The sequence below is a fragment of the Mixophyes fleayi genome, chromosome 10, assembly GCF_038048845.1.
Source record: "Mixophyes fleayi isolate aMixFle1 chromosome 10, aMixFle1.hap1, whole genome shotgun sequence".
Lineage (NCBI taxonomy): Eukaryota > Metazoa > Chordata > Amphibia > Anura > Limnodynastidae > Mixophyes > Mixophyes fleayi.
The window spans coordinates 104,120,664-104,145,832 of NC_134411.1; the positions used below are offsets into that span (position 1 = coordinate 104,120,664).

The 25,169-nt window shown below is 44.5% G+C and overlaps 1 protein-coding gene across 1 annotated transcript in view; it reads right to left on the bottom strand.

Moving 5' to 3' along the window:
• Window positions 1-291: 291 nt before the first annotated feature.
• Window positions 292-25,169, bottom strand: part of HYDIN (HYDIN axonemal central pair apparatus protein) — a 166,770-nt gene continuing 141,892 nt past the window's right edge. The window contains exons 67-86 of the mRNA XM_075189418.1: window positions 24,319-24,479; window positions 24,134-24,243; window positions 22,814-23,012; window positions 22,204-22,428; window positions 21,214-21,352; window positions 20,938-21,103; window positions 20,270-20,417; window positions 15,998-16,205; window positions 15,678-15,899; window positions 15,050-15,219; window positions 12,920-13,118; window positions 9,402-9,560; window positions 3,834-4,114; window positions 3,529-3,748; window positions 3,161-3,373; window positions 2,725-2,888; window positions 2,443-2,593; window positions 2,058-2,288; window positions 1,539-1,763; window positions 292-1,455 (exon numbers count right to left, since the gene is read on the bottom strand). Coding sequence (XP_075045519.1) covers window positions 967-1,455; window positions 1,539-1,763; window positions 2,058-2,288; window positions 2,443-2,593; window positions 2,725-2,888; window positions 3,161-3,373; window positions 3,529-3,748; window positions 3,834-4,114; window positions 9,402-9,560; window positions 12,920-13,118; window positions 15,050-15,219; window positions 15,678-15,899; window positions 15,998-16,205; window positions 20,270-20,417; window positions 20,938-21,103; window positions 21,214-21,352; window positions 22,204-22,428; window positions 22,814-23,012; window positions 24,134-24,243; window positions 24,319-24,479 — 4,080 coding nt within the window. The 3' untranslated portion in view covers window positions 292-966. The remainder of the gene's footprint in view (window positions 1,456-1,538; window positions 1,764-2,057; window positions 2,289-2,442; window positions 2,594-2,724; window positions 2,889-3,160; window positions 3,374-3,528; window positions 3,749-3,833; window positions 4,115-9,401; window positions 9,561-12,919; window positions 13,119-15,049; window positions 15,220-15,677; window positions 15,900-15,997; window positions 16,206-20,269; window positions 20,418-20,937; window positions 21,104-21,213; window positions 21,353-22,203; window positions 22,429-22,813; window positions 23,013-24,133; window positions 24,244-24,318; window positions 24,480-25,169) is intronic.

Genomic DNA, 25,169 nt, shown 5'->3' on the forward strand with positions numbered 1-25,169 from the left:
ATGTGTTGTTTATGAGATTGAGGTTTTTTTTATATAACCTAACTCTGGGTTGTTTCTCTTAAATGATTCTGCCATATAAGACTAATTTATTTTTAACTAAATTGGTGAGGGTGTATAATAACGTTTTTATTATACACATTATTTTTGGGATACCCACAGTGATTTGACGGCTCATTAGAGCTATCTTTATTTTCTGTTGTTAGCAGGCGAGTCTTTTGTGGGTATGTTGACCCTGGTGCAATGATCCGTACTGGGGAATCTTTGCAGTGTTAAAAAAAGATTAAATAAATAAAACCCAGGACTTTTATTTAATTTCTATACACATTATCAACTTGATAATGATGACTGGTGTATAGTCCATCTCAAGATACACTTAATCTTAATGATACATGCACCATAACCTAATACGGTGACATTTTTGGGTCCACATTTTCTGTGTACGTTCTGGCCACATAATTTGCTTATCAGTTAATGATGTATTTCATCCATAAAATTCTGGGTGGCTCATCACCCTGTGTCAACCTCTTCAGTCCAGTTTGGGAGCACTTGTTCCTGATTATATATAAATAGATAAAACATTTCTAGCTGGTTGTGATACACATTAATAACTGCAGATGTTGAGGATCTGAGAGGTAGAAACTGTCCGATGCCAGAAATGTTATTTCTTATTGTTACTTTTTAATAAAAAACAAAAAGTCTAATCTAAGCACCCAACCGCTGGCAACCATGTGACCAACACATTTTAAAATCCCTAAAGGAACTGAGGTAATTTTGGGGTCCTCATGAATGAATCAGATGGTGACGGGATGGATTGTGTCCACTGAGGACATTTTTTGGATCATGAAATACTGTATATTTATGAACAAGTAAATTAATGTATCATATATATATTTTACAACGTTTCATTTTAATTTCAGAAGAGATTGTTATAAAAAAATGACAAGCCAACCCTGGCACGGGGCTACATCACTTCTCAGATACCACTCCCTTTAGGTAATACACCCAGTAGATTCCTTGAGCGATGCCGGTGGCACGCGGGCATGACACGATGAGTTTTGCTGTCACTGGGGCCTTGCTTCCACCTTGAGGGGCTTCATAAGACACAGATATGTGGTGGGTTTTTTTGGGACGCACAGGCTCGCAGGGTTTCACTGTAAAAGCTGCAGAGTCTGTCTGAAAGCTGAACGTTGTGGACTGTAAGAAAACATTCTTGAAAGGGATAGAAACACTGGAACCAGAGCGAATCTGTATCGGTCCCTGAGGCTTAGGGGCCATTGCTGAGCCAAAGAGTGGAATAGTGTAGTCACCCCCCAGGGGGGACGAGATTAGTAGGACAGCACGTGACTCTCCAAGCTGAATGGGTTCATATGTCACCTCCAAGCTGACCTCCGATCCACCTTGTGAACCTGGCGCAGCCATAACCACCTTGTCTACGTGGAAATCTGTGTTATCCACCTGAAGAAATAAGACAATGACTTGTAAATCATAAGAGGGAGCAGCGATACGCCCAGTGTCGCCTGTCTGGTAGCAGAGCTCACCTTGCAGCTGTACTCCGTCTTCTGACGAGTGTAGTTAATGAACTTGGTGCTCAGAGTCTGACTGGAGCCGAGCGCTGTTCGAAAGTAGAGCGGTTTTTCAGACACGGCAGCTGTAGCTTTTAGAAGAAGATCGTACTGAAACAACCCGAGATCGCTGCTTTGCAGAGTCAGCCGCCCCGTGGTCTCACCAGCTTTTAGTGGCTGGTACTCAAACATCAGGGTACCCTGGGATAAAAGAGGAAGGTAACAATCTTAAATATTGGGTGAGGTAAGTTATCTCAGATTGTGCTATCAGGGGTAGGTGGTGGCAGAATGATTATGTAGCGTCATCTAGGATTGGTCTTATTGATACTGAGGGTATATAACAGACAGCTGTGGGTGATATGATGGTTTGGTAGTAAACCGGTAGTACCGTAGCTTATCTTACAACTAAGTAACGGTGACACATTTCCTCCCAGTAAGAAGGAACTGCGGGGTGAGTACAATGGATGAATACAGTGTAATGACAGGGAATGTTACCTCGGATTGGGCGGGCACTGTAATCTGTGGAGGTAGGTTAATTTCTGGGACCCTGCAGTCAGTGGTGAAGGTGACTGGCACAGACAGCGGATTCTCCACCCGTACGGTGGCTGCGGTGCTTTGCCGCACTGGTGTCACCATCTCAATGGTGCTGATGATGCCGGGTGGTGTCGACTTAAAAGTAACGTAGTAGAATAGGTATTCTTGGGTTGTGTCATTACGGAAGGTCACCTACAAGCGGAAGGTGGAAGAAGGTCAGACATGGAACCAAAATACCATAACAAATTATTGGAAAAAAATGTCTTAGATATTACGTGGCCCATAAAGGTCTATTCTGTAGCAGGACACAAACTCTGAGCTGTTATTCCACCACTTGGTTGCTCACCTTGGTGGAGAAGGTCCCCTCTTTGTGTGAGTGAAAGTTTAGCTTGTAGTCTCTCTTGGCAGCCCCTGGCACTTCCAGATAGTCCAAACCCTTAATGGTGGTGGCGCTGTCCAGACGCTCTGACTTCAGCATTTCAACAGTAACATGAAACCTTATGAGAGGAGAAGACCTATATATGAGAACAGCACAGCCTATAACTGGGCCCAGTTATGTAAAGCTGTGTTCCTCTTCCCGTCCATGCTTTGAGAATAGCACAAGACGTAGTCATCGTCCATTCCTCACCTCTGGGTTTTAAGCAGCCAGTTGCTGACCGTCAGCAGTTCTGTGTAGGATGTCTTACATGGGACTTCTCTAACAATAGTGCCGGAAGACTTAGGAGGCTCAGCAAGGCCGTGTAGAATATACATTAATCCCGTTCCGTCTGGCAATGGGAAGAAGACGGAACCCTGGAAACACAAGAACTCAGAAGTCACACTCCTAGAAATATCAATCTGCTAATGTGCCCAACGAAAACACAACAGATTGTAATGAGACACAACGGACAACTGTATTGGAGCACACACAAACTGTGTATAAAATATACAGTACAGTGAATACACCATCATTTCTCCTTGCAATATTCTATACAAAGATGCAGCCAGTCATATATAAGGTGCAGCTGCCATATGAGTCTTCCACCAACATACACGAGCACGTCAGACACCACAGGATTTAATACCTGGTGTTTCTTGCCCTCCGCACTCATGACCAGCGGGTGATAGGTCATCTCGTAGGGCTTATTCTGCTGATGAGCCTCCACTGTGATAACTTCCGGGCCCCTCCAGTGCTCCCCGTCAATAACGGGCTGCAGATGCCAGGTGTGGTTTGTCTTGTTGCTCAGAAGGATGGTCTGAACCTGTTTACTTCGTACATGGCACTGAAAGTTCACAGCCTGCAGAGAAAGAAGGTGCCAGAAACACTGATACAGAATGGAGGGGATCTAATAAGAACAGAAAGCAGAGAAGACAGAAAAATACCCAGCAGCCAATCACAGCAATCCCACATGGTACAAGACATGGGCACAAAGGGCACAGTCACACCAAATACCTCTTTGGTAGACGGCAGTCCGACACAGGAGCCGGAGAGAGTTAGTTTTAATGTTGTGCTCCCTTCTATGAAGCAGCACAGGTTCTCATAGTGAATATCAGAATTAATCTCATGGGGGTGAAAGACAACATCAAAGGTGACGTCAGTTCCAGCCGTGATGTAACCAGTCACTGGTGAGATGGTGAAATCTGGTTGGAAAGTTTTTTTGTCCCATTGAAACCTGCCGGAGAAGGATATGGCACAGTGAGGTGTACAGAAACCATCCAGTAACAGGAGAATATTCCCGGGCTCTCCTATGACAGTACCTGGCTCCCAGCTCTCCGGTATTGCTCAGGATAATCCTACGTGTGGCCTGGCTCTGTAGGACCACAGCTCCGAATGAGAGATAATCCTGGTCCAAGCTGAGCTCCAAGCCCTGGCTGCATCCTTGTATTACCAGGAGTGAGTGCATCACACCAGCAACTTCCAGCATCACCTCCTCTGCAAATGGGGCCATCCTGCTCCTGGGGGTGAACTGCATCTCTAGTTTACTCACTCCGCCATGGCCAGGAATTGTCATCTCAGAACTGGGTGACAGACTGAGGACCTGCAGAGTGGACACAGGACAATTTATCTTATATCCAATCTCAATGTTCTGGGGGCATCAAGCACTAACTTCTGCACAAATACATCAAAGGGGGAAGCACAGAGATCTGAGGGTCTGATGGGAGGAGCTGGGAGAACGGGGACACATGTAATACAGACAGTCCCGGTGTCCTCTCACTCTCAGGACACATGTAGTACAGACAGTCCCGGTGTCCCCTCACTCTCAGGACACATGTAATACAGACAGTCCCGGTGTCCTCTCACTCTCAGGACACATGTAGTACAGACAGTCCTGGTGTCCTCTCACTCTCAGGACACATGTAATACAGACAGTCCTGGTGTCCTCTCATTCTCAGGACACATGTAATACAGACAGTCCCAGTGTCCTCTCACTCTCAGGACACATGTAATACAGACAGTCCTGGTGTCCCCTCACTCTCAGGACACATGTAATACAGACAGTCCCGGTGTCCTCTCACTCTCAGGACACATGTAGTACAGACAGTCCCGGTGTCCCCTCACTATCAGGACACGTGTAATACAGACAGTCCCGGTGTCCTCTCACTCTCAGGACACATGTAATACAGACAGTCCCGGTGTCCTCTCACTCTCAGGACACATGTAGTACAGACAGTCCCGGTGTCCCCTCACTCTCAGGACACGTGTAATACAGACAGTCCTGGTGTCCTCTCACTCTCAGGACACATGTAGTACAGACAGTCCCGGTGTCCCCTCACTCTCAGGACACGTGTAATACAGACAGTCCTGGTGTCCCCTCACTCTCAGGACACGTGTAATACAGACAGTCCCTGTGTCCCCTCACTCTCAGGACACATGTAGTACAGACAGTCCCGGTGTCCTCTCACTCTCAGGACACGTGTAATACAGACAGTCCCTGTGTCCCCTCACTCTCAGGACACGTGTAATACAGACAGTCCCGGTGTCCTCTCACTCTCAGGACACATGTAGTACAGACAGTCCCGGTGTCCCCTCACTCTCAGGACACGTGTAATACAGACAGTCCTGGTGTCCCCTCACTCTCAGGACACATGTAATACAGACAGTCCCGGTGTCACCTCACTCTCAGGACACATGTAATACAGACAGTCCCGGTGTCCCCTCACTCCCAGGACACATGTAATACAGACAGTCCTGGTGTCCCCTCACTCTCAGGACACGTGTAATACAGACAGTCCCGGTGTCCACTCACTCTCAGGACACATGTAATACAGACAGTCCCGGTGTCCCCTCACTCTCAGGACACATGTAATACAGACAGTCCCGGTGTCCCCTCACTCTCAGGAAACATGTAATACAGACAGTCCTGGTGTCCCCTCACTCTCAGGACACATGTAATACAGACAGTCCTGGTGTCCCCTCACTCTCAGGACACATGTAATATAGACAGTCCCGGTGTCCCCTCACTCTCAGGACACATGTAATACAGACAGTCCCGGTGTCCCCTCACTCTCAGGACACATGTAATACAGACAGTCCCGGTGCCCCCTCACTCTCAGGACACATGTAATATAGACAGTCCCGGTGTCCCCTCACTCTCAGGACACATATAATACAGACAGTCCCAGTGCCCCCTCAGTCTCAGGACACATGTAATACAGACAGTCCCAGTGCCCCCTCACTCTCAGGACACATGTAATACAGACAGTCCCTGTGTCCCCTCACTCTCAGGACACATGTAATACAGACAGTCCTGGTGTCCTCTCACTCTCAGGACACGTGTAATACAGACAGTCCCAGTGTCCCCTCACTCTCAGGACACATGTAATACAGACAGTCCTGGTGTCCTCTCACTCTCAGGACACATGTAATACAGACAGTCCCTGTGTCCCCTCACTCTCAGGACACATGTAATACAGACAGTCCTGGTGTCCCCTCACTCTCAGGACACATGTAATACAGACAGTCCTGGTGTCCCCTCACTCTCAGGACACATGTAATACAGACAGTCCTGGTGTCCCCTCACTCTCAGGACACATGTAATACAGACACTGCCGGTGTCCTCTCACTCTCAGGACACATATAATACAGACAGTCCCAGTGTCCCCTTACTCTCAGGACACATGTAATACAGACAGTCCCAGTGTCCCCTCACTCTCAGGACACATATAATACAGACAGTCCCAGTGTCCCCTCACTCTCAGGACACATGTAATACAGACACTGCCGGTGTCCTCTCACTCTCAGGACACATATAATACAGACAGTCCCGGTGTCCCCTCACTCTCAGGACACATGTAATACAGACAGTCCCTGTGTCCCCTCACTCTCAGGACACATGTAATACAGACAGTCCCTGTGTCCCCTCACTCTCAGGACACATGTAATACAGACAGTCCCTGTGTCCCCTCACTCTCAGGACACATGTAATACAGACAGTCCTGGTGTCCCCTCACTCTCAGGACACATGTAATACAGACACTGCCGGTGTCCTCTCACTCTCAGGACACATATAATACAGACAGTCCCAGTGTCCCCTCACTCTCAGGACACATATAATACAGACAGTCCCAGTGTCCCCTCACTCTCAGGACACATATAATACAGACAGTCCCAGTGTCCCCTCACTCTCAGGACACATATAATACAGACAGTCCCAGTGTCCTCTCACTCTCAGGACACATATAATACAGACAGTCCCAGTGTCCCCTCACTCTCAGGACACATGTAATACAGACAGTCCCGGTGTCCCCTCACTCTCAGGACACATGTAATACAGACAGTCCCGGTGTCCCCTCACTCTCAGGACACATGTAATACAGACAGTCCCGGTGTCCCCTCACTCTCAGGACACATGTAATACAGACAGTCCCTGTGTCCCCTCACTCTCAGGACACATGTAATACAGACAGTCCCTGTGTCCCCTCACTCTCAGGACACATGTAATACAGACAGTCCCAGTGCCCCCTCACTCTCAGGACACATATAATACAGACAGTCCCAGTGTCCCCTCACTCTCAGGACACATGTAATACAGACAGTCCCGGTGTCCCTTCACTCTCAGGACACATGTAATACAGACAGTCCCGGAGTCCCCTCACTCTCAGGACACATGTAATACAGACAGTCCCGGTGTCCCCTCACTCTCAGGACACATGTAATACAGACAGTCCCGGAGTCCCCTCACTCTCAGGACACATGTAATACAGACAGTCCCGGAGTCCCCTCACTCTCAGGACACATGTAATACAGACAGTCCCTGTGTCCCCTCACTCTCAGGACACATATAATACAGACAGTCCCAGTGTCCCCTCACTCTCAGGACACATGTAATACAGACAGTCCCGGTGTCCCCTCACTCTCAGGACACATGTAATACAGACAGTCCCGGAGTCCCCTCACTCTCAGGACACATGTAATACAGACAGTCCCGGTGTCCCCTCACTCTCAGGACACATGTAATACAGACAGTCCCGGAGTCCCCTCACTCTCAGGACACATGTAATACAGACAGTCCCGGTGTCCCCTCACTCTCAGGACACATGTAATACAGACAGTCCCGGAGTCCCCTCACTCTCAGGACACATGTAATACAGACAGTCCCGGAGTCCCCTCACTCTCAGGACACATGTAATACAGACAGTCCCGGTGTCCCCTCACTCTCAGGACACATGTAATACAGACAGTCCCGGTGTCCCCTCACTCTCAGGACACATATATACAGACAGTCCCAGTGCCCCCTCACTCTCAGGACACATATAATACAGACAGTCCCAGTGTCCCCTCACTCTCAGGACACATGTAATACAGACAGTCCCTGTGTCCCCTCACTCTCAGGACACATGTAATACAGACAGTCCCAGTGCCCCCTCACTCTCAGGACACATATAATACAGACAGTCCCAGTGTCCCCTCACTCTCAGGACACATGTAATACAGACAGTCCCGGTGTCCCCTCACTCTCAGGACACATGTAATACAGACAGTCCCGGAGTCCCCTCACTCTCAGGACACATGTAATACAGACAGTCCCGGTGTCCCCTCACTCTCAGGACACATGTAATACAGACAGTCCCGGTGTCCCCTCACTCTCAGGACACATATATACAGACAGTCCCAGTGCCCCCTCACTCTCAGGACACATATAATACAGACAGTCCCAGTGTCCCCTCACTCTCAGGACACATGTAATACAGACAGTCCCTGTGTCCCCTCACTCTCAGGACACATGTAATACAGACAGTCCCGGTGTCCCCTCACTCTCAGGACACATGTAATACAGACAGTCCCAGTGCCCCCTCACTCTCAGGACACATATAATATAGACAGTCCCAGTGTCCCCTCACTCTCAGGACACATGTAATACAGACAGTCCCGGTGTCCCCTCACTCTCAGGACACATGTAATACAGACAGTCCCGGAGTCCCCTCACTCTCAGGACACATGTAATACAGACAGTCCCGGTGTCCCCTCACTCTCAGGACACATGTAATACAGACAGTCCCGGTGTCCACTCACTCTCAGGGCACATGTAATACAGACAGTCCCGGTGTCCACTCACTCTCAGGGCACATGTAATACAGACAGTCCCGGTGTCCCCTCACTCTCAGGACACATATAATACAGACAGTCCCAGTGTCCCCTCACTCTCAGGACACATGTAATAGAGACAGTCCCGGTGTCCCCTCACTCTCAGGACACATGTAATACAGACAGTCCCGGTGTCCTCTTACTGCACAGGACACATGTAATACAGACAGTCCCGGTGTCCCCTCACTCTCAGGACACATGTAATACAGACAGTCCCGGTGTCCCCTCACTCTCAGGACACATGTAATACAGACAGTCCCGGTGTCCCCTCACTCTCAGGACACATGTAATACAGACAGTCCCGGTGTCCCCTCACTCTCAGGACACATGTAATACAGACAGTCCCGGTGTCCTCTCACTCTCAGGACACATGTAATACAGACAGTCCCGGTGTCCACTCACTCTCAGGGCACATGTAATACAGACAGTCCCGGTGTCCACTCACTCTAAAGATCCAAGCCATGACTAAAGCTAACTGAACAGGATTTCAAGTGAAAATTTGAAATGTATATTAGACTTTGAAGTTACGTTTCAGTCTTTTCACCTTCTGCATGTGTATGTACGGACGTGTCAATATGTGCCCACTGATACAATGTTACATTTTGGGTTAGGTTTATATTGATGGTTAGATTATTTGGTGATTTCTGCATTAGATACAATGAGGGATATGTCAGTACATCACATTCCCATTCATCTTTCACACAGTCCATCAACTCAGAATGTGGGGTCCTGGACTATACCTTGGGGTCCTGCAGAGCAGGAACACTTGGGCTCAGATGTAGGATACAGGTCACAGAGGCTGCACTATTATTCACAATGGGAACAATCCGCTTCACAGTTTGACCAATGTCAACAGCTCCAAATTTTATTACTTTATATTTGGGATCAGCAACTTCAACCTGCGAGAAACACAGATAATATCTCATCAAAGCGTCTTGAAATTGTATTTTTTTCTTTATATTGTATGTGACACGGATGATGTATGTAACACGGATGATGTATGTGACACGGATGACAGTCATACAGCTGATGATGTATGTGACACGGGTGACAGTCATACAGCTGATGATGTATGTGACACGGATGACAGTCATACAGCTGATGATGTATGTAACACGGATGACAGTCATACAGCTGATGATGTATGTAACACGGATGATACAGTCATACAGCTGATGATGTATGTGACACGGATGATACAGTCATACAGCTGATGATGTATGTAACACGGATGACAGTCATACAGCTGATGATGTATGTAACACGGATGACAGTCATACAGCTGATGATGTATGTAACACGGATGACAGTCATACAGCTGATGATGTATGTAACACGGATGACAGTCATACAGCTGATGATGTATGTGACACGGATGACAGTCATACAGCTGATGATGTATGTGACACGGATGACAGTCATACAGCTGATGATGTATGTAACACGGATGACAGTCATACAGCTGATGATGTATGTAACACGGATGACAGTCATACAGCTGATGATGTATGTAACACGGATGACAGTCATACAGCTGATGATGTATGTAACACGGATGACAGTCATACAGCTGATGATGTATGTAACACGGATGACAGTCATACAGCTGATGATGTATGTGACACGGATGACAGTCATACAGCTGATGATGTATGTAACACGGATGACAGTCATACAGCTGATGATGTATGTAACACGGATGACAGTCATACAGCTGATGATGTATGTAACATGGATGATACAGTCATATAGCTGATGATGTATGTGACACGGATGACAGTCATACAGCTGATGATGTATGTGACACGGATGACAGTCATACAGCTGATGATGTATGTAACACGGATGATACAGTCACACAGCTGATGATGTATGTGACACGGATGACAGTCATACAGCTGATGATGTATGTAACACGGATGACAGTCATACAGCTGATGATGTATGTAACACGGATGACAGTCATACAGCTGATGATGTATGTAACACGGATGATACAGTCATACAGCTGATGATGTATGTAACACGGATGACAGTCATACAGCTGATGATGTATGTAACACGGATGACAGTCATACAGCTGATGATGTATGTAACATGGATGATACAGTCATATAGCTGATGATGTATGTGACACGGATGACAGTCATACAGCTGATGATGTATGTGACACGGATGACAGTCATACAGCTGATGATGTATGTAACACGGATGATACAGTCACACAGCTGATGATGTATGTGACACGGATGACAGTCATACAGCTGATGATGTATGTAACACGGATGACAGTCATACAGCTGATGATGTATGTAACACGGATGACAGTCATACAGCTGATGATGTATGTAACAGGGATGACAGTCATACAGCTGATGATGTATGTGACACGGATGACAGTCATACAGCTGATGATGTATGTGACACGGATGACAGTCATACAGCTGATGATGTATGTAACACGGATGACAGTCATACAGCTGATGATGTATGTAACACGGATGACAGTCATACAGCTGATGATGTATGTAACACGGATGACAGTCATACAGCTGATGATGTATGTAACACGGATGACAGTCATACAGCTGATGATGTATGTAACACGGATGACAGTCATACAGCTGATGATGTATGTGACACGGATGACAGTCATACAGCTGATGATGTATGTAACACGGATGACAGTCATACAGCTGATGATGTATTTAACACGGATGACAGTCATACAGCTGATGATGTATGTAACACGGATGACAGTCATACAGCTGATGATGTATGTAACATGGATGATACAGTCATATAGCTGATGATGTATGTGACACGGATGACAGTCATACAGCTGATGATGTATGTGACACGGATGACAGTCATACAGCTGATGATGTATGTAACACGGATGATACAGTCACACAGCTGATGATGTATGTGACACGGATGACAGTCATACAGCTGATGATGTATGTAACACGGATGACAGTCATACAGCTGATGATGTATGTAACACGGATGACAGTCATACAGCTGATGATGTATGTAACACGGATGATACAGTCATACAGCTGATGATGTATGTAACACGGATGACAGTCATACAGCTGATGATGTATGTAACACGGATGACAGTCATACAGCTGATGATGTATGTAACATGGATGATACAGTCATATAGCTGATGATGTATGTGACACGGATGACAGTCATACAGCTGATGATGTATGTGACACGGATGACAGTCATACAGCTGATGATGTATGTAACACGGATGATACAGTCACACAGCTGATGATGTATGTGACACGGATGACAGTCATACAGCTGATGATGTATGTAACACGGATGACAGTCATACAGCTGATGATGTATGTAACACGGATGATACAGTCATACAGCTGATGATGTATGTGACACGGATGACAGTCATACAGCTGATGATGTATGTAACACGGATGACAGTCATACAGCTGATGATGTATGTAACACGGATGATACAGTCATACAGCTGATGATGTATGTGACACGGATGACAGTCATACAGCTGATGATGTATGTAACACGGATGACAGTCATACAGCTGATGATGTATGTAACACGGATGATACAGTCATACAGCTGATGATGTATGTGACACGGATGACAGTCATACAGCTGATGATGTATGTAACACGGATGACAGTCATACAGCTGATGATGTATGTAACACGGATGACAGTCATACAGCTGATGATGTATGTGACACGGATGACAGTCATACAGCTGATGATGTATGTGACACGGATGACAGTCATACAGCTGATGATGTATGTAACACGGATGACAGTCATACAGCTGATGATGTATGTAACACGGATGACAGTCATACAGCTGATGATGTATGTGACACGTATGTGACCAGATGGGGTTACCCTGCCACCCCTTGGTCCACACTTATGTGGTTTCACTGACCGCCTGCACCCAATGTGCTGTCAGTGGTCGGGGGCTACCGCAGACACCACTGGACCCTTCTGGGATGTGTGCAGCTGCTGCAGCACCTCTTTGCTGGGTACTCTGGCTAAATTCTCCTGACCGGTTACTATGGATGAGGAATACTTTGCTCTCTATCACTGTCACGGTCTGTGTGTGACGTATATAAGATGAGAGGGTAAATGGCTCTACATACACCCAGACATGGAATGTCTTCCATGATACACCGAGAGGAGCCGCTGTCAGCTTACAATAAAGTGATCAGACATTCAGGATCCCTCCACAAATTTCCAACCTTCATATAAATCCCGTGACCCTGGAGCTGTACACACTGCTGGGAATGGCCGTTCATCTGAAAGACCACGTTCTCCTGGTACCGGAGGGACGCCCGGGGATAGAAGGTGATCGGAACCTCAATTCTCTCTCCAGGCGACAGCACAGATGGGGCGAACTCCACTTCCATGTGGGCCGTGTTACTGTACAGACAGTCCATGCTGCAGAGAGAGGAGACAGGTTACATGGATCCAATAATTATACCAATAATACAGATATCACTATATCTAATTATACCAGTAATACAGGTATCACTATATCTAATTATACCAATAATACAGGTATCACTATATCTAATTATACCAATAATACAGATATCGTTATATCTAATTATACCAGTAATACAGATATCACTATATCTAATTATACCAATAATACAGGTATCCCTATATCTAATTATACCAATAATACAGATATCTCTATATCTAATTATACCAATAATACAGGTATCCCTATATCTAATTATACCAATAATACAGGTATCACTATATCTAATTATACCAATAATACAGATATCCCTATATCTAATTATACCAATAATACAGATATCACTATATCTAATTATACCAATAATACAGGTATCACTATATCTAATTATACCAATAATACAGATATCCCTATATCTAATTATACCAGTAATACAGATATCACTATATCTAATTATACCAATAATACAGATATCGTTATATCTAATTATACCAGTAATACAGATATCACTATATCTAATTATACCAATAATACAGATATCACTATATCTAATTATACCAATAATACAGATATCGTTATATCTAATTATACCAATAATACAGATATCACTATATCTAATTATACCAATAATACAGATATCTCTATATCTAATTATACCAATAATACAGATATCTCTATATCTAATTATACCAATAATACAGATATCTCTATATCCAATTATACCAATAATACAGATATCGTTATATCTAATTATACCAATAATACAGATATCTCTATATCTAATTACACCAATAATACAGATATCACTATATCTAATTATACCAATAATACAGATATCACTATATCTAATTATACCAATAATACAGATATCTCTATATCTAATTATACCAATAATACAGATATCACTATATCTAATTATACCAATAATACAGATATCACTATATCTAATTATACCAATAATACAGATATCGCTATATCTAATTATACCAATAAAACAGATATCACTATATCTAATTATACCAATAATACAGATATCGTTATATCTAATTATACCAATAATACAGATATCACTATATCTTATTATACCAATAATACAGATATCGTTATATCTAATTATACCAATAATACAGATATCACTATATCTAATTATACCAATAATACAGATATCGTTATATCTAATTATACCAATAATACAGATATCACTATATCTAATTATACCAATAATACAGATATCCCTATATCTAATTATACCAATAATACAGATATCGCTATATCTAATTATACCAATAAAACAGATATCTCTATATCTAATTATACCAATAATACAGATATCTCTATATCTAATTATACCAATAATACAGATATCACTATATCCAATAATTCCATCATGGAGGTGGTCCCGCCATCTGTTCCTAGTTCCCAGCAGAGACAGAGTAGGATGGCTCAGTCTGAGCAGTGTAACAACAGTATGTTATTGAAATAACCGGGCAGAGGACGCACTATTAGATTTTGGATCTCAGCCTGTCATTTTAATGGGACACGTTTCGTATTTCCAGGCGCACTCTGAGCAACGTAATGAAAAGCTTCACACAACATATTACACATGTAACAGCCCTGATGTCCCCTCTCTCGCTGTATTATAGGAGAACATTAAAGTTTATCTGCTACTAAAGTGGTTGGAGGTTGGAGAGTGACGTTTACACCTTGCGCCTCCAGAGTTCTCCATCTCTCCACACTTCTGGTTTGCAGCGCTGTCTCCTGAGAGCGCAGAGTGGGCGGCACCTTGATGTGCGCTGGGGGAGGAGCATCCATGACAGTAATTGCAGATGTCACTAACATAGATCTAATCATCATTAGTACACACAGGTAATAACTATGACGTCACCTGACAGCCCTGTTGTCCTTGTTTGTGATGAAGAGAGATTTCCGGACAGGCTGCATCCCAGCGTGGTAGATGAAGCAGGGGCCAAAGCTGTGTTCTGTGAAGGAGTAGTGTACGCCGGGCCGGACCGCTCTGCCACGAACCTGACACATAATCTCTGGGCCATTTTCTATCTGTCAGAATCAAAGTCACAGAGTAACTGGACACAAAGGACCATTTAGACATCTGGCATATGTCAATGTTTGTGCCATAACTACATACAGATTTCTGTACTGCCCACGTGTCCCATATGCGTCTGTAGATAGATTTATGCACATTGTAAGCTGAATACTGTAAGTATCACTCACCCTCTTACATGGACGACCCCCAGATTGGCTTGTTGCGTCCTGATCCCTTGTTGCAGCTACATGACATCAGGTGACGGCCGTCTAGTCACATGACTTATATGTCATCTCTGAGCTGGATAAGTGTGAACTGACTTACACATAAGTGTGTCTACGCTCAAAGCGCAAATGTGTCAAGCTCTATATGTGGCTCTATGTGATTATCTATTAGACACAGGTAAAATGATACATAGTGTGTGTATGTTATCGAGATTTTCCATTTATGTTAGATATATTCAGTTACTGACCTTGATAGTCAGCTGCGTGTCCTTTATAGAACATTTCTTGGTAGGACAGAAGGTGAAGGACACTTGTCCTTGTTGTCCAGGGGTCACACAGCCGCTGGTCGGGGAGATGGTCAGAAATTCCTGAATCCCTGGAGGGGTGGACAGTGCACAAGAAAACTGAAAGGAGAATTGTTCGCTATTCATGACATGAAACCGGAGACTGGAGCGGTCGTTAATGTCCACCTGTCAGAGGAGAAAGGAGATTTAATAGCAGCATCTGGAGTTTATAAAGCTTATAACACAAACAAGTCACTTAATCTCCATCCGATTAGGGGTCTCACCTTTCCTAGGTCAATCTGGTTGGGTTCTTGAGAGGACAGACTGGTGACTGTGCCCATGGCATCTTGGCACTGAACGCAGGCCTCTGTGGCATGACCATCAGCTTTCACATTCAGATAGAGGGGCTCCGTTTTGGTCTTGATGTCACAAATCAGGTTAAAATTGACCTCGCCGACCAGGGACGGCTTGAAGAGAATACAGATGGGAATCCTGCAGAACAGACAGGGTAAGAGGGTACAGAACATGGGGTCTGGATGGTGAAAGGAGATGGTGGTTATCATCCAAGGACGTCATTTACAGTGTGTGTAATTACCCCTTACATCCTGTAATAACCCTGCGTGACTCTTCTGACAAGTAATGTAACAAATAGTCGTAGAGGGGTTAATACAGAATCAACCAATCAGAACAGCTAGATAGTGCCGCCGGTGTCACCTTCTTTACACCCGGCCTCCAGCACCCACAAGAGATACATCTTGTAATAAGTAACTAGGGGTGCGCAGACACGCCCTTACCGATCTTAGCTTAGGCTAGCCCGCCCTCGCCCCCCCCTTGTCTGCCCGTCTGCCCTCCGTCTGCCCGTCTGCAGATGTAAGTCTGTGCTATGTAACCATCTACATACAATGTTTGCTGCGCAGTACAGGTTGGCGTATGTCCAATCATTAATAGCTCGTTAAGGTTGGTGCAGATGAGAAATGGTGCAGGAAGCTCACACTGCAAACCAACATCTACCTGTTATTTGTATGAGACCAAATGTGAGGCCTGTTCTGGACCTTTACCTGGTGGCAGCTGGTTCATAACTTGGATTTCCAGATAGACCACATGAACTATTTTACTTGTAGAGCTGTATAAACACATATTATATAACAAGCTATTTACATAAAGGGACTATAATTGGATATTCTTCTGCCTAAGAAAGTATATATATATATATGTACATAGATCAAGTCCTAAATCAAGGATTTCTATTTTTCAACATTAAACAAACTCAAATGAAAAAATAAAGATATAGGGAACCAGAGCGGAGTGTAGAGTAATAGGGATAGGAGGAAATCTGGAAATGTGCATCGTATACCGGTACAGGGGTATATATATAGGTTATAGGTGGGGTACAGGGGTATATATATATAGGTTATAGGTGGGGTACAGGGGTATATATATATATATATATAGGTTATAGGGGGGGTACAGGGGTATATATATACAGGTTATATGTGGGGTACAGGGGTATATATATAGGTTATAGGTGGGGTACAGGGGTATATATATATATATATATAGGTTATAGGGGGGGTACAGGGGTATATATATATAGGTTATAGGTGGGGTACAGGGGTATATATATAGGTTATAGGTGGGGTACAGGGGTATATATATAGGTTATAGGTGGGGTACAGGGGTATATATATAGGTTATAGGTGGGGTACAGGGGTATATATATAGGTTATAGGTGTGGTACAGGGGTATATATACAGGTTATAGGTGGGGTACAAGGGTATATATATAGGTCATATGTGGGGTACAGGGGTATATATATACAGGTTATAGGTGGGGTACAGGGGTATATATATATATATATATATATATATATATAGGTTATAGGTGGGGTACAGGGGTATATATATAAAGGTTATAGGTGGGGTACAGGGGTATATATATATATAGGTTATAGGTGGGGTACAGGGGTATATATATAGGTTATAGGTGGGGTACAGGGGTATATATATAGGTTATAGGTGGGGTACAGGGGTATATATATATATATAGGTTATAGGTGGGGTACAGGGGTATATATACAGGTTATAGGTGGGGTACAGGGGTATATATACAGGTTATAAGTGGGGTACAGGGGTATATATACAGGTTATAGGTGGGGTACAAGGGTATATATATAGGTCATAGGTGGGGTACAGGGGTATATATACAGGTTATAGGTGGGGTACAGGGGTATATATACAGGTTATATGTGGGGTACAGGGGTATATATATATATATATATATATAAATATATATATATATATATATATATATATATATATACACAGGTTATAGGTGGGGTACAGGGGTATATATACAGGTTATATGTGGGGTATAGGGGTATATATACAGGTTATAGGTGGGGTACAAGGGCATATATACAGGTTATATGTGGGGTACAGGGGTATATATACAGGTTATAGGTGGGGTACAGGAGTATATATACAGGTTATAGGTGGGGTACAGGGGTATATATACAGGTTATAGGTGGGGTACAGGAGTATATATACAGGTTATATGTGGGGTACAGGGGTATATATACAGGTTATAGGTGGGGTACAGGGGTATATATACAGGTTATATGTGGGGTACAGGGGTATATATACAGGTTATAGGTGGGGTACAGGGGTATATATACAGGTTATAGGTGGGGTACAGGGGCATATATACAGGTTATAGGTGGGGTACAGGGGTATATATACAGGTTATAGGTGGGGTACAGGAGTATATATAGGTTATAGCTGGGGTACAGGGGTATATATACAGGTTATATGTGGGGTACAGGGGTATATATACAGGTTATAGCTGGGGTACAGGGGTATATATACAGGTTATAGGGGTATATATACAGGTTATAGCTGGGGTACAGGGGTATATATACAGGTTATAGCTGGGGTACAGGGGTATATATACAGGTTATAGGGGTATATATACAGGTTATAGCTGGGGTACAGGGGTATATATATATATACAGGTTACAGGTGGGGTACAGGGGTATATATATATATATATATATATATATATACACACAGGTTATAGGTGGGGTACAGGGGTATATATACAGGTTATAGGTGGGGTACAGGGGTATATATATACAGGTTATAGGTGGGATACAAGGGTGCATATATATATATATATATATATATATATATATATATATGTGTGGGGTACAAGGGTATATATACAGGTTATAGGGGTATATATACAGGTTATAGCTGGGGTACAGGGGTATATATATATAGACAGGTTATAGCTGGGGTACAGGGGTATATATATATACAGGTTATATGTGGGGTACAATGGTATATATACAGGTTATAGGGGTATATATACAGGTTATAGGTGGGGTACAGGGGTATATATATATACAGGTTATAGGTGGGGTACAAGGGTATATATATATATATATATATATATATATATATATAGGTGGGGTACAGGGGTATATATACAGGTTACAGGGGTATATATACAGGTTATAGCTGGGGTACAGGGGTATATATATACAGGTTATAGGTGGGGTACAAGGGTATATATATATATATATATAGGTGGGGTACAGGGGTATATATACAGGTTATAGGGGTATATATACAGGTTATAGCTGGGGTACAGGGGTATATATATACAGGTTATAGGTGGGATACAAGGGTGTATATATATATATATATATATATATATATATGTGTGGGGTACAAGGGTATATATACAGGTTATAGGGGTATATATACAGGTTATAGCTGGGGTACAGGGGTATATATATATAGACAGGTTATAGCTGGGGTACAGGGGTATATATATATACAGGTTATATGTGGGGTACAATGGTATATATACAGGTTATAGGGGTATATATACAGGTTATAGGTGGGGTACAGGGGTATATATATATACAGGTTATAGGTGGGGTACAAGGGTATATATATATATATATATATATATATATATAGGTGGGGTACAGGGGTATATATACAGGTTACAGGGGTATATATACAGGTTATAGCTGGGGTACAGGGGTATATATATACAGGTTATAGGTGGGGTACAAGGGTATATATATATATATATAGGTGGGGTACAGGGGTATATATACAGGTTATAGGGGTATATATACAGGTTATAGCTGTGGTACAGGGGTATATATATACAGGTTATAGGTGGGATACAAGGGTGTATATATATATATATATATATATATATATATATATATATATATATATGTGGGGTACAGGGGTATATATACAGGTTATAGCTGGGGTACAGGGGCATATATACAGGTTATAGGTGGGGTACAAGGGTATATATACAGGTTATAGGTGGGGTACAGGGGTATATATACAGGTTATAGGAGTATATATACAGGTTATAGGTGGGGTACAGGGGTATATATATATATAGCTGGGGTACAGGGGTATATATACAGGTTACAGGGGTATATATACAGGTTATAGGTGGGGTACAAGGGTATATATATAGCTGGGGTACAGGGGTACACAGCATACAGGGACATTACCCGTTACCTGCACAGAGGTGGGATTGTTCCTTCCATAGGTGTTACCGTCAAACTATGAATGTGACCCTCAGAAAAACAAGAACTTTCACGGATAGAAAAACGGAATGATTTGTTCTCGTTATTGATTAGACAGACGGATTCCTCCGCTGCTTGACCTGTACACAATAGAAAGTGACACTTAACAACCGAGGACAAGAATGACACATCTGTTACCATCCACGCTCTGGGTGACATAACGTGTGCATGTTTATATGTTGTCTGTATGTACGTGGCAGGTACACACAAAAGAGAGGAAGCTGCTCAATCTATAACAATTAAAGTGGATTCAGAACATGTTTAAATAAACATACAAATACTAACAACATGATAAAGCAAGTAAAGGACGCTATTAAAGTATAACAATGTAGACGGATTAAAGCGTGGAGAGGACTGTTAGATGGAAGAAACATGTCTTCTATAACGGACATCTATTGGGTCCACTAGTGGCCTCTGTGTTATATCTTACTACTAAGACCACGTAAAAGATCGCAATGTGACGTCTATATCCCCCATAATGTTTACTCTTTCATGCCCCATGTGTCCCGCGAGGACAATGCGATATAAGGTGTCTACAGTAAATATGAGCTCGGGTACCGTACAGAGAGGACTTACCTATGAGCTCGGTAACGTACTTACCTATCAGCAGAGACAGGAAGTTGAGGTGGGATCTGTCCAGGGAAACTGAAGGCTCCAGAGCTTTACCGACAAGGAGAAATGGGACAGAGATGTTCTGCTCAGGGATCGTGAAAGACCAGAAAGACTCTGTGATATCCAGAACTTGAGGGATGAAGTCAAATGTGATCTGGAGGTTTCCAGGATGAGACGATCAATCGTCTTACAAACACAACCATGTTCTCTCCATAATAAGTGACTCCTACGTGTGGTATATATCTGTATTAATACAGCTCATACCTCCACTTTCTTCTTAGCCTGGATCTCGTCACATCTGTTCAGACAACGGAAGGCTGGAGGTCCCTGCAAACTAGGGGGGTCCTCACATGTCCACCGGAAGGAGTAAGGACTATCGGTGGGATTAATGATACTGAAGGTCCTAGAACATAGAATAAAACATCATTTCTATCTAATCTCCTATTCACTAACACTATAAATCTACAATAATATTACAGACTAAGGGGATCAATCACAGTTTGATGTACACGCTCTTCAAAAGCAGAAAGATTTGCACGCGGTGTGCGTCCAGAGATAGCGCTGAGAAGTGACGGTGTCAGTAGTAAATGCTAAAGTCACATTAACCTATTTCTACACAAATGAATAATGTTATACACAGGAGAGAATAGTGTCACTGTTGTTAATAAATGCAAACGCTGCATTCTCAATATAAAATGTAATTAAGTACAAATTAAATGAAATACAAACAACAGTTGTTTTTCTCATTAAACACATTGATATTCTCTGTTCCTGCAGTAATTCACTGCGACGTAATATGATACAGACGCTATATCATTGGAGGGGTCAATATACAATCAGCCAATCAGAAGCAGCTACACGGTGCTCCCAATCATCATCATCATCATCATAGAGCAGTGTTGGCTAACCTGTGACACTCCAGGTGTTGTGAAACTACAAGTCCCAGCATACCCATCCAGCAATAAGCTGCTATATATTGGAAAAGCATGCTGGGGTTTGTAGTTCCACAACACCTGGAGTGTCACAGGTTAGCCAACACTGTCATAGAGTAACATTGCAGCACCCACAAGAGATACCTCTCCGATCAGCCGTATCTGCTCAGGCGGCCACGTCTAACTGAACCCACCTATACTCGGCCACCCCCAATCAGTCTCGTCACCCAGCTATATACGTACTGAATCTTACACAAACACAGACGTCTCCAAAACGCAGTGTAAAACTCATAAGATCTTCCCATTGTGAGCTCACATTTACCTGGTGATTTTAGTCTTTACTCCCACAGTGGTGAACTCAACAACCCGTGTGTTGGGGTCCAACGTGGTTCCTGAGGGGGCCCCGCGGGGCCCACATAACTCTGGGTTGCGCCTTCCGTTGCTGATGTAGTCAGAATCCTCCAGTTGGAAGTGACAGTAAGGCAGGAGACTGCGTCCAACGACTGGGATGAACGGTGGCTGCTCTCCAGGGCGTAGGTTGGGGATGCTGGAAACACATTACACTCAGAACAAGAATTATATCTGCCACGATCCTCCTAATATCATGTGAGAGGCCCACGCGTGATACATGTACAGGCGGAAGTGTTACTGGTGGGTCATTGTATGAGATGTGGGGGCAACATCCTGAGCCCAGAACTGTTCACACTCGGCAGTAACTCTACTAACAGACTACTGCCCTGGGTTTAGCAGTCTCTGGCCCTAAGTATCCCCACAGGGGGTATTACTATAACCCCTTCTGGCTTCTGCTGTTTGTACCATGACTCCATGTGCAGGACACAGTGAAGATAAATCAGGTAGGAGGGCGACAGGCTGAAAGGTTTCGGACATGAGACACACAGGGCTGAAGTGGGACATTCCTATATCTCCCTCACCTGCAGGTCAGACGACCTTCAAACGTTCCGACCTCTCCCGGAGAAAACTTGATGAGGAATTCCTGGCTCTCCGCAGCTGGGATTACCCCAGTGCTGGGCTGCACACAGAATGGGGAAGGGTCCACTCCCACCGACAGCAGCGATGACGCGCTCTCCAGGACACTGTGTGAGGATGAGCTGCGGGCGCTGCCCGGGGGCTCTGCCAATAATGTACAACAATCACACGCTGTCCGAAGTACTGTACAATGTGATCAGCTCCCATCATGTGTCGTTAGATACAATGTTTAATCAATTCTTAGAAATAATGAGAGTGATAAATATGTGTCTGCCATGAATCTCATGATACCCCGGGGTATAAGGAGGATGTGTTGCCCCGGGGTATGAGAAGGACGTGTTGCCCCGGGGTATAAGGAGGATGTGTTGCCTGGGGTATGAGAAGGACGTGTTGCCCCGGGGTATAAGGAGGATGTGTTGCCTGGGGTATGAGATGGACGTGTTGCCCCGGGGTATAAGGAGGATGTGTTGCCTGGGGTATGAGATGGACGTGTTGCCCCGGGGTATGAGAAGGACGTGTTGCCCCGGGGTATAAGGAGGATGTGTTGCCTGGGGTATGAGAAGGACGTGTTGCCCCGGGGTATAAGGAGGATGTGTTGCCTGGGGTATGAGATGGACGTGTTGCCCCGGGGTATAAGGAGGATGTGTTGCCTGGGGTATGAGATGGACGTGTTGCCCCGGGGTATGAGAAGGACGTGTTGCCCCGGGGTATAAGGAGGATGTGTTGTCTGGGGTATGAGATGGACGTGTTGCCCCGGGGTATGAGATGGACGTGTTGCCCCGGGGTATGAGATGGACGTGTTGCCCCGGGGAATGAGATGGACGTGTTGCCCCGGGGTATGAGATGGACGTGTTGCCCCGGGGAATGAGATGGACGTGTTGCCCCGGGGTATGAGATGGACGTGTTGCCCCGGGGTATGAGATGGACGTGTTGCCCCGGGGTATGAGATGGACGTGTTGCCCCGGGGTATGAGGACGTGTTGCCCCGGGGTATGAGATGGACGTGTTGCCCCGGGGTATGAGGACATATTGCCCCGGGGGTATGAGGACGTGTTGCCCCGGGGTATGAGGACATATTGCCCCGGGGGTATGAGGACGTGTTGCCCCGGGGTATGAGGACATATTGCCCCGGGGGTATGAGGACGTGTTGCCCCGGGGTATGACACCTGGGCAGTTTAGTGAAGTGCTATATCTGCTATTAGTCCCAGTATATGATATAAATGTTGCAGTGACCACGTAATCTCTGTATAATGGGGTCAGACTTACCCTCAGTGTTGTCCTTTCCTGGGGGGGAGCTCACCCCTCTGCTCTGTCCCTCCATGTGGAGCTGCCAGGAGAACTGCAGCTGGACGGAGCCCGTGTTCTCCATGAGAAACCTGCAGACGGGAACAGAGAGACCTCAGCTCCTGGACACAACGTTCCCCCCTCGCTCTCCATCTAGTGACGCTCACCTGTACACGCGTGTCTGATACAGCAGGGTGTCTCTGAAACGTACTTCTTCACACGTGGCTTTGTACCGGACATAATCCACAGTAGCACTGACCAGCAGCTCCACCTCCCGAGTCCCCTGATCCTGCACCGTGTGAGCTGGCTCCGGATCCGTCTCAATCACCTATAGACAAAAGTCCATCATATATATCCATCATCTATATCCTTATATGTGACCTATGCTTCTCTGAATGACAGCGTTACTCTAATGTCTAAGAGACATCGCTGAGCCCCCACTTCTGGGCCCCCTAGTGGCGGTAGTTCCACTGCAACTAAGAAATGCTGTTCAATACCAACAAGTCTTCTGCCCCTTTCCTGATACCATGGTCACTAGGGGGTGTTCTTGTATTTGGGTGTAGTTCTCACTGTCCTGTTAATCTGGGTCCCAGTATACAGTGCAGAGGATCTGTTTTATCTAAAGGACGTTTTACATTGGACCTCATGAGTCCTTAATGCTCCTATGCCTGGTAAAGGGCAGGAAATATCTCCACTCACTATCTGGAGATGTCGGCTGTGGAGATTCCTCTGATAGTTCCTGATGTGGCAGCTGAGCGGTCAGAGGAAGCCGGGAATTCTATATAGTGAGCGGAGACTTCTCCTGCTGCCGCCAGGTGTAAGGAGCATCGGAGGATCCTCTTATTAGGACATCAGTTATGTCTTATAGATGAAACATGAAGGGAAAATAAACCTGATTTATGAAGTTCTATTTTATGGCTCAAGAAGCCATTTACTGCATTTAGCTGCTTTAATTGTGTAAATTTCCCTAACAGGTAAAAGCTCATTTCTGATTGGTTGTCGGGGATCCTCTACACAC